This window comes from Alligator sinensis, unplaced genomic scaffold (genome assembly GCF_000455745.1).
Source record: "Alligator sinensis unplaced genomic scaffold, ASM45574v1 scaffold280_1, whole genome shotgun sequence".
NCBI classification, from domain to species: domain Eukaryota; kingdom Metazoa; phylum Chordata; order Crocodylia; family Alligatoridae; genus Alligator; species Alligator sinensis.
This window is the reverse complement of record NW_005841835.1, coordinates 3,786,629-3,797,622: the sequence shown is the minus strand read 5'-3', so window position 1 is coordinate 3,797,622 and position 10,994 is coordinate 3,786,629. Positions and strand designations below refer to the sequence as shown.

General features: G+C 41.5%; 1 protein-coding gene across 8 annotated transcripts in view; it reads left to right on the top strand.

Annotated features, from left to right (window-relative positions):
* MIPOL1 (mirror-image polydactyly 1) overlaps positions 1–10,994 on the top strand; it is a 357,774-nt gene that overhangs the window by 319,503 nt on the left and 27,277 nt on the right. For all 8 annotated transcript variants that reach the window (XM_025201449.1, XM_025201452.1, XM_025201472.1 and 5 more), the window contains one exon: positions 4,663–4,893. In XM_025201449.1, the coding sequence (XP_025057234.1) occupies positions 4,663–4,893 (231 nt within the window). The remainder of the gene's footprint in view (positions 1–4,662; positions 4,894–10,994) is intronic.

Here is a 10,994-nt window from a genome sequence, read left to right as displayed (position 1 = left end):
ACTCGGTTAAAGAACCCGCATAATGCCTGCTCGTGCGGCTGTAATTGAGGCTGCAGCTGCTGCCGCGGTCTCGGCTCTGACGCCGCCATCTCTCCGGGAGGTAAATACCCCCACCCGGGGCTCTGTCTTGGGGTTGTATCCACCCCACAACCCTTCCTGACCTTAGCCTGTGCCCGTGATGGCGGCACGCCGCCATCACAGCCTCTGATCTTGCTAAGGAATGGAAGATTGGTAGTTGGCCATGATACAGCAATGCAGAAGGATCCAAAGGCAAATGGGGTTTCCTCTAGTTGTTATTACTTTGGCTAGGGACAGACATTACACATAAACCAGTTTAAGTGATCAGAAATTGATTTAAACCTGTAAACCTGTAACGGAACAGATATTCAGTGCACATAAACCAGTTTAAAAATGGCTGAAACTGGTTTGAGATAAACCTGGTTGAATGTAGTGTCAGACTTAACTGATTTGAGTCAAAATGATTTTTGCAATGTGTGTCCCAGGCTTCTTCCTGGTTTAACTTAAACCAGAGTCTTCCAGCATCCCAGATGCTTTGCAGCCCTTGGTGGGGCTCTCTGCTGCAGAAAGCTGGGCTGGCCCCTCCCCTCTGCTCCCTGGCTTGAGCTCTGGCAGAGATGGCAGGCACAGCAGCATCTGCCTGGCTTCCCCATGCCCCTCCCCCACCACTCCCTGCTCAAGCAGGGATTCCCCCCTCCCCTCTCCCACAGCACAGACTGTAGCCAGGATGTGATATGCTAGGTAATGCTGAGAGGTGTCGTTGTAAGGCAGACAGGACAGTGTCCGCTTAGGGCTTCTGGAGCTAATCAACAGGTCAGCTGGTAATGTCTTTCCTTGGAAAAAGTTCTTTAAGAAGAGCTTGAACTAATGAGAGAGACTTTTGTTTTCTTGATAGGGAGCTAAATGCTCTGTTATCAACTCCCTTTTGGGCTGGTCAGGAGCAGTAAGGGAGGAACCCTCCCTAATCACAGGTCCCCTCAGGGCCTGGCCATGCCCCCCTCAGCTCAGCATTGTAGAAGGGAAGGGAGGGCTGCTCTAGCTCCCTCTCCCCTGGTTTCTAGCCTGAGACACAGCAGGCATGTGCCTGCATTTCTTCAGTCCAGAAGGGATGTCTGTAAGGTTACAAACCAGTTCTGCCTATCCAGGTTAGACTAACCTGCAAAGATTGAATCCATTCAGGCGCAGCTTTTTGAATGTCTGTCCCTAGCCCTGATATTTTGCTTGTATCACAACACAAAAGGGTCCTGATCATAGGTAAGGTCTGTATCAATATCTTAGGTAATGTACAAACAAATAAACATCAGAAGTAGGGAGGTGACATGACCAAGCGAATGATCTCCAGTTAATGTGAAAGCCTCTTGTGGACTGTTGTAGCTAGTTATAATATATAGCAGCCTCAAAGCTGTTGTAACATTGAGGTCACTTATATATGTGGTCACACAGTGCGTAGGTAGCATCCTGCTACTTTTGACATTCACTCCCTTCCAGGCTGGACATAATTCATGTGAATGAAATTAAATGAAGCTATTGCATCTAAGATCAACAAGGGAAGCTATAAGTTTACAGTGGCAGAGCAATCCAAGAGGCAGAAAATTTGAATTTTCATCGCCCTGAAAAAAATTGGAAATAATTCAAACAGAGCATTCTTCAGGCCTGAGCCATCCATATACCTTGAGTCTATGCCATCACAAAGGGCTGGTCCTTGATGCATTTTATTTTAAAATGCTAAAGAAATAAATAGTTTTATTAACAAATAAATAACTGTTGGAAGGGTGCCATGGTCCTAAGGAAGACATTTTACTAAATCACATGTAAACTTCAATTTGTGTTTTATAATCTTTTGAAAAAAAAGTTAATATAAGTAAGATAACTTACCTTTATATATAATACTAACCTTATATGTAATGATTTCAGATTAGTTTACAGCATTTAATATATGTTAGAATCACTTTATATACTAATGAAATGAAATCAACATGAGGGAAACGTGTAACTACACTGCACACATATTGCTCAGGACCACAGTTTTCAAAAAGAGCCTAATTATTAGACACCCAAAGTCAATCTTTCAGGCATCTAATCAGGGGTGGGCAAAATGCAGCCCATGGGCCGGATGCAGCCCACCAGGCCATTCTATCTGGCCCATGGGGCGCCTAAAAAATTTAGAAAATTAATATTTATCTGCTCCTGGTTGCCTGTCATGTGGCCCTTGATGACTTGCTAAAACTCAGTAAGTGGCCCTCTGCCTGAAATAATTGCCTGCCCCTGAAATAAATGAACTGATTTTGCAGAAATCCTGAAGAAAACCAGCAGCTCTCAGGTAATGGGAATAGTTGAATGTTCAGGACAGCTGGAAATCAGGCCATTTGCCTAAAGATTTACACAAGAGTTTAGCTTAAATGTCCCATTTTTAAAAAACCTTGGGCCAGGTATTTAAAAAATGGATTCCATTAAGCAAAATCATCCTCAGTTCTCAGGTCAGAGCATGGCTTCCAGACCTTATTTGCTTTTCTTAGTGGCACACAAGAGTTGACCATCAATAGTGAAACTGCTGTCAATACATTTTATATACAACTTCTAAAATTGTTTAATTTTTAATGCCTCTCCTCTGTGGATTTTTCATGTCCCTTTATAGACTATGTGCATTTTCAAAATGTCTTTATTTTACTGAATAAGTGCTTCATACCATTTTCAAACAACCTCAAGCAGTAGGTGTAATGACATATGAACATTCTGACCTTTAACTTTTAGATTTCTATTCATCCATCTACAGTTTACTTCTGCATGTACATTATATTTTAATTATTATGTGATATCCTTATATATCTTGGTGGGGTAGTGACGTCTTCAATATCTTAAAAGAAATACCTTAAAAGAAAAAACAAACGTGTTTCTGCATGCCAAAACCCTGGATGCAGGGTTTGGCTGGAGTATTTTATTTGGTCTGCATTTCAAATATGAGACTTGGAAAGGACTTTGTAAATAATGTTTGATATTTTCACGATCATCACTCAGATGAAGAAATTTAAGTAATCGGTTTATTAACAGCTTCTAGTGTTCATGAACTAGTCCTGAAGTAACCTCAGCTGTGCTATTAACAGCCTGCACCTGTTACTGCCAACTTTGTAGTAAATCAGTTCCCAGCTTTCTTCTACTGTTGGAGTCAGTTCGCACTCAGGTGAATCATAGAAGGATGATGGTTAGAAATGGAAAAGATGTACTAACTAATCCATTAGCCTGTCAGTGCGAGACTGTCCCTCACTGGACGTTTATTAATAAAAAAAGCTTTCTTACTAACTCTGATGTTTTCTTGGAATTTGTTCCACACCCTAATAAAACTTACTCATAGGAAGTTTTTTCCTGATAGTCATTCAGATTTTCCCTTTTTTAACTTATGTACCATCCTACATAATCACTCAGGTCTTGGTGTTACACATTTCTCTTTGTTTTTGGCTTAGCCACACTACACATATTTAGTTCTTTAGTGATCTGTGCCCAGACAAAGAAGTGGAAGAGTTGGAGGGTTTCTTCAGAGCTAGCCCTTGCAAGCTAGTTTCTGCAGCTTTTCAGGGTGACCATGTTGGCCTGGCGTAGTGAAAAACTAACTAGGTAGATCATGCTCCCTTTGGCTTGTTGGTATAGGATAAAGAAAGTGCACACAGTCTTGGAGAAGTCCAAGTCTAGTATGTCAAGGGCAGCAAAGAGTGGCTGGAGCTGGGGACAGTCCAGGAAGACAGGGTCTCCTCTACTACCTCCTTGCAGAAAGGGAAAGTTGCCAAAGCTGCTGGGTCTAAGTGGCAGACAGAGGTGCCCATGGCCAGAGCCCCATGCAGCAGTTGCTACTGAAAATCACCAATTCTTTTGGTGATGGGCGGTTTGTACAGGGTGCATCAGGCTGGACAGGCTTCTTCTGATGTCATTTCCACTAGGCGCTGCCTTGAGGTCTTGTCAGGATGGGTGGTGAGGACATGGACATGATGTACTTCGACTGTCCATGTGTATAGTACCTTCCCAGACAGGATCTCAGTGCAGATTCCAGCACTATTCTCATTAGGTTTGAGGAGGGACAGAAGGGATGGCCAGAGAAACACAGTGATGGGAGAAGGAAGGGTCTGGAGACAGAAAGAGAGAATATATAGCCATGGTTTTCCCATGTGAAATAAAGTCTGATATACTTGTTATATTAGTGAATCCACACTCAGTAAATCATATATGCAACTTTTTTCATGGAACATATCGTAAAACTGAACTTGAATTGAACACAAATTTCATCTACAAAGATTTAATTTTTAGATGTATTCCTTTTTTTTCTTAATCTGAGAATGCGAGTTATACGCTTAAGAAAAGAACATTTTAAAAATGATTGTTTTTAATTTCTACATTCCTTTGAGTTAATAATAGAGAGATTTGTCAGCTCAACATTACATTTATATACAATTTCTTCATTCATCATATGTACCACCAGTCCACTTACATCTTTCTCTGTTTTTCCAGGAGTTCCAGTTTAGGTATATAATAAAGATCTGCCTCATACTGATCCATGTATAATAATTGTAAATATATTAACCTAAGTGTGATATTCTTACCATTCAACTTTGGAGCTTATATTGTGAGTTAATAATATGCGTATCTTTATTTTACCAGCTTACACAAATCTTTATCCCAAGAAGTAAGCCTGAAGGATCAGCTTAACTGTACCCTTAGTACATATGAAGACGCACTGAAAAGCAGGGAGGATATTGTGTCCGCTACTTATCGCCAAAATCAAGAGTTAGCAACCAAACTGCAGAAAGCCATAACAGACCGAAAAGACATGGAATTGAAACTTCAGGGAGCTTTAGAAGCTTCAGAAGAGGCCGACAAAAAAATTCAAAAGTAAGTCAAGTTGTCTTTACTTCTAGAAAAATGGCATGTTTATGCCAAATGAAATATTAGGGCTGTGCGAAATTTCAATGGATGTTTCATTTCAAAGCTGTTTTGATGTGTTTTGAGCTCGAAACAGCGAAATTGAAATTAAGTGAAAGGCTTCAAAACAGCTTGGAAACAGAACAGGGGCACTTGAAATGTTTTGAAAGTTTTGAAACATTTCAAGTTTCGAAGCCGGGTTTGCTTGCAACTAACCAGAAACTAAGGAGAGGGAGGGGAAAGAGGGGAGGGAAGGACTGGTTTGCTATTGACATCTAGCTCCCGATTCGATTCACCAGGTCTCTGATCGCTTTCCCCAGCTTTCTGATCTTTTCCCCAGCTCTTCCCAGGGGGCACAGGCCCCCAAGCAGGTTTCAGCAGCTGCTTGGTGCAGCCTGTGCCAGGAAGACTGTGGTGCTGCTGCTGGCTCCAGCCTGCTGGACCTGGGGGATCAAACCAGGGACTGGGGAATTGAACCAGAGGCTGGGAGAATGTTTAGGTCCCAGAACATTCTCCTAGTTCCTGGTTCGATTCCCCAGCTCCCCAGTCTTTCCCCAGCTCTTCCTGGCTGATGTGGGATCACAGCAGGCTGCCGCTGCCAGGTGGTGGCTCTGGGCTATTTCCCCAGCCAGCAGCAGTAGTCTGCTGAAACCCCACATGTAGATCCAAGGGCCTCATCCCCTGGGAAGAGATGGAGGAATGATCAGAGAGCTGGAGAATCGAACCGGGAGCTCCAGCTGACAGGTGGATCTGCCCCAGCTCTGGGACAGTGCATGGTGCCCTGCTGAGTCATGCTGCACCCACGCAATGGTGCAGCTGCCACATGGGTGCCAGGCAGGGGAAAGGGGGGCAATACCCGCTGCCCCGCACTGCACGGGGGGGCTCTGCCACAAGTGTCTGGAGGCCCTAGTCGCTGCTGCCAGAGCCGGTGAGTGCAGGGCTTTTTTAAAAGCCCTGCACTCATCAGATGCGAAGCATGAGGATGACAGCATGCTGCTGCTGCTAGCTGGGGCCAGTGCCAGCACCAGCACCCAAGTCTGCCCAAGGCAGCCTGTGCCAAGTGCTGGGAAGAAACCAGTGCTGGCGCTGGCCCCAGCCGGCAGCGACAGCCTGCTGTCATCCCACATGGAGATCCAGGGGCCAAAACAGTGAAACAGTTTCGATGAAACAAAATGGAATAGCCCTTCAAAACAGCAAAATGAAACACTGTCCCTTCAAAATGGTGAAACAGAAGTCGAAACCAAATGGTGCTATTTCGCACAGCCCTATGAAATATCATTCCTTTCAATATTTTGACTACAGTTTAAAGTACGGTTGAGGTTAAAAAATGGCTGTTTAAAATTGTAGTAGTAAGAGTAGTAAGCTCTTATTCTATAGCTCAGTTCCTTGTTATATATTGAGTTGCTTCCACTTGCTTCAATGATAAATCAGGTTTTTCTACTGCTTGTTCTTTTTGTATGGTAGAGCCAACACGGTTCTGGGAAAATGAACTGGATTTCATCCAGCCTTGTGCATCGTTCACAGAATTGTTAACTAAGATCAGTGTAGTATCATTTAGGTGGTGATGAACAAGGTAGAAAGAGGTTAACCCAGACTGACTTTCAGAATCCAGACAAAATGTACAGTGATATGAGGGGCAATATTGTCACATTTGTACATTTAGCAAATGGGGAAGTCAGGAGGAGACCATACTTGGAAGCTCACAAAGCCAGTCACTTTTCTGATTACATTGTTTTAAATTAAGGCATGTTGAGCTGAATGGGATTCTCCTGATACTATTAGCTTTGATTCAGTACTCACTGGGCACATCTATGCATTCATTAAGGCACCATGGTTACTGCGCATTCAGTTTAGTAACCTGCAATAACAGGTACTAACTGAATGCACTGTAACCGGCACTACTGCGTAGGAGTGCTGGTGAAGTTTTTTGTGATGCTAATGCGCAGTAAGCTAATTCTACTGAACATTAGCACAGCTTTTGCCATGACACACTAATGTGCAACAGAATTAGTCTACTGCATATTTAGTGTCTCATGTAGACATGCTCACTTATGACTCATTTTGGAAAAGGAGTTATTAAAGGTAAAACTCTGAGTTCTGTGGCCACTTCTGTCAAAGGTTTCTAAATGATAATGTTTTCAACAGCATTATAATGAAACTAGCCAATTGTCCATCAAGAATGATGGCGGGGGGGGGGAAATGGAGCACCGCCACCCAGCACCCCGTGCCACCACCGCCTCCCAGGAGCAGAGGTGGGGAGGGAAGCTTGCCCTGCCGTCCCCTCTGTCCCACTATTCCAGCACCCCATGCCACCACCTCCAGCACTGTGGGCCTCACCCCCCCCCCCCGCCCCGCCCCCCCGAGGCGGCCCCCAGCCCGCGGGCCCCCCCCCCCCCCCCCCCAGCCCTGCTCCTCAGAGGCGGCCGAGTGCCACCATGACTGCAAGGACAGAGTGGGGGGCAAGACCAACACCGATGGCCTCACCTCCCCACTCCATCCCCTCTGTCTCTGCAGTCACGGGAGTGTTCCACAGGCTGATTGGTTGTTTCACTAACCAATCAGAGTGCTCCAAGAGTGTTATGGACAGACAGATAGATGGACTTAGCCCTTTATTATATAAGAATTATAGGATGCATGATATGCTTTCTCATAGCATCATAGATTAAGTGTTTTTATGTCTATCCAAGGTATGAAAAGTGTTCTTAAACTAATTTTTTTTAGTTTGAAATGGTTTTCAGTGCCCTTTGCATACATGGAAATATTATGGCAATAATGCAATTTCATTTATATTATGTACAACGATATTAATAATGTACAACTGTGTTAGCTTTGTATGCCTGGGATGTTTTGGGCCATATATTTATAGATTTGATACAAATTCTGTTGAAATCAATAGGAAGACTCCCATTGACTTCAGCAGACTTTGGATCAAACTAGGTAAATGAAAATACCTTCTAATGTAAGACCTCATGTTAAAAAGAACTACTAAACACTGAACACTAAAGCTACAGACAAACATTGTTTTTGTCATGGGATCACTCCTGGAGTTTCAGGAACCCAGTCCTCCAGGACAACAGACACAAGTGCCTGGCCCCAACCCAGGATGTGCATAAAATTGTTGTCATGAGCCAAGGTGCAAACCATGCCTTTTCACTCACTGGCCCTGCTTTACACATTCATGATACATGGAAACCCCAGATGGCCTCCACATAAGGCAGTGGCTTCTGAATTCAGACAGAAAGTTCCCATCATTTGTCCCATATCTTTATATATTTCCAAGCATGTGCCATAACTCACATGCAAGAAATAAGCAGGGTTTAGATTATATTTTTGAATGAACCAACTAGTAACCTCTCTAGTTGGGAGAGATGCTAGGCAAGTTTTCAGGCACAAAGTACCTTTCCTCAGGTCTGGGAAAGAACCTATTAGTCCAGTGAAAAATATCACCAACCGCCCCCTGCCACTCCTCCCCCGCTCCCCCGGTCGCCTTGTTTTTCACATATTCCCTGGACTATCACAACTGCAACAACACCCTAGCCCAGCATAGTTCACATTGCAGCTAGAAACTAGCCCATAAACATTGCAGGGACCAGTACATAATTAAAATTAATTCAAACATACATTTAATAAGTAGAAAAAAGTATAATAGGGCATCACTTCAGAAACCACAGGGGTTACTTGAGAATCCTTAAGTTCTGTGATCTAAATACTTATGTATATGTAAGAAATACTCAGAATATTAGCCATGTTTACTTAAAAATAAACTTATGAGAAGCAATTACAGCATCTTTTCTGGAGTCACTTTCTAATATCATTTTTTTGACAAATTCATATAAGTTGTCTGTTATTATTTATTTGTGATTGTCCAAAGTGTGCTTGATGCTGTATAGATTGTGAAGGCTTCGTGGACCATTTCTGAGGACTTTATGTATAAAGTACATACTTATATAATTATAAGTATTTTAGCCTGATAAATTAATATTTCCGATTCAGAGTGTGTTCAACTTACGCAAATATTAAAAACAACATAAGAGAAAAATGTACCCTGTAATGTTCTAACTGGAAAGCAATTATGTTACTGTTTTTAATTTTAGTAAAAAATACTTGCTATTTGTGGACTGTGAATTTATAGACTGAGATTTGTCCCAGAGGAAAATTTTTAGTCATATTTTAATCCCCTGAAACCAAGGTGGTTATAATAAAAGTGCAGAAATAACCTGAATGACAGTTTTGCCAATGCACTGTAATAATGAAAAGAATTTATGCAATTTAACGTGCTTAACTACTTGGGAAAATTTTGGCCAGGTTAGATTTAATTATTGCTAAAATCAGTTCTTTGAGCCTGTAGTAAAATTACACAGTTGGGTGAGGTCTTTTGATGACAATAGCATGCCCTTTTTATCAAGAAACTGTGGAAATGCTCAGTGCATCTTCCCAGCACCCAGAGTCACCCACCCCCCATCTTATAATTCAACCTGCAAACAGATTAAGCAGCTGAGTTTGTGGAAAGTGTGTTTACTTTGAGCTAAGAACCCTTGTGTGACACTATAGAGATTCCACTGACACCTCTGGGAGAACTACACAGACAGTTCTTACTCATCAGCAGGGAAACCAGGCTGAGAATTCACGATTTCTTTGTAACCTCAACTGCTTCATACAAATCAGTGTTTGGCAATTAGGCAGGAACTAGTTTGTTAGCTTTGGGGTTTTTTGAAGATATAGGATGGTCTACGTTTCAAAAGGGAACTGACAGTTTTAAAGCTTGTTAACTGTGCCGTCTTATAATTATTCCAGGGAGATACTTATTTTGATTTAAAATATGAACCTAAGCTTCATAGCCCAAATATGAATTGTCTATCTGCTTAACTTCTCTTCTCCATGACCTAAAAATGGAAAACAAAAATTAATCCTAACATGTAAAGGAAGGATTTTCTAGCACTTTTTAAAGTAATTATTTCTATATTATTTAGTAAGATACATTAAGAATGTAGTTACAGTAAGAAAGAAACAACAAAAGGAAAATAATTATGAGCTTTGCTAAGAATAATATATTTAAGTTACCTAGGATCATCTTTAGAAAAAACTAATCCAAGTTAAATAAGCAACGATTTCTTTCTTGGAGTCATTTACTAACTTTCATGTCTTAGAAGACTGATCCTTTGGCAGTACTACAGAAATTAAGATTTTAATTTTTCTTTTTACATTTACAATGTGCACCACATCAACCATTCAGAAAACAGTATAGATTTAATTTGCCCATCAAAGGTACTTCTTTCGACTTTATCAATCTGTATATATAGTAAGTCACTTTGTAAGTAACTGTTGCTAAATTTAGTATCTCACTAAGAATAGTGTCTTGCCTTTGGCATATGAATACAAAACATCTAAAAAATTTCAGGATTTAACCCCCCATGAAGCAGCAGCTGTGAGCCAGAAGGTGAATACAGTGGAATCTGCTCACAGTGAACTTGGATATAGTAAATTTCTGTTTATTCCTAAGCAGAATGAAAGTCTCACTTTTTTTAATATATTGCAATATATGGGTTGCCATTTGGAGTTACACTGCCATTAAAGATATTGCAAGTCGGAATATGGCCACACAGCTCTTCTGAATCATTTCCATGAATATCATAAATTTGTCTACTGCGCTTTAAAAATATCACCTAGGTAAATATTTGCCTTCTGAAGTAAGGCATCATTTTTGTTTATAAAGCAAATACATATGCTAAGTGTGTGTTTGTGTGTGTGCGCACATATATCTGTTGTGTATATGCATGCAAAGCACAATACATATTTACTCTGTAGAGCATTATGATCTATTGAATGATTATATCATGTTATCATTATACTGCAGAGAACAGCTATAATTCTCAATTTGTGATTGTTGTGTATATTTTATTTTTTATAAACAAAGAATATGGGCCAGTGGCATAACGTTCACCAGGAGTGCTGGCACCAAGGCACAAACCCCCTGCAAGTTTGTAGTGATGAAGGGAGTTAGAGCCAGCTGGTGCAAGCCCAGAAGGGAAATGGGGGCAGACCTGGAGAAGGTGGCTGGAAGATTCTGTGAA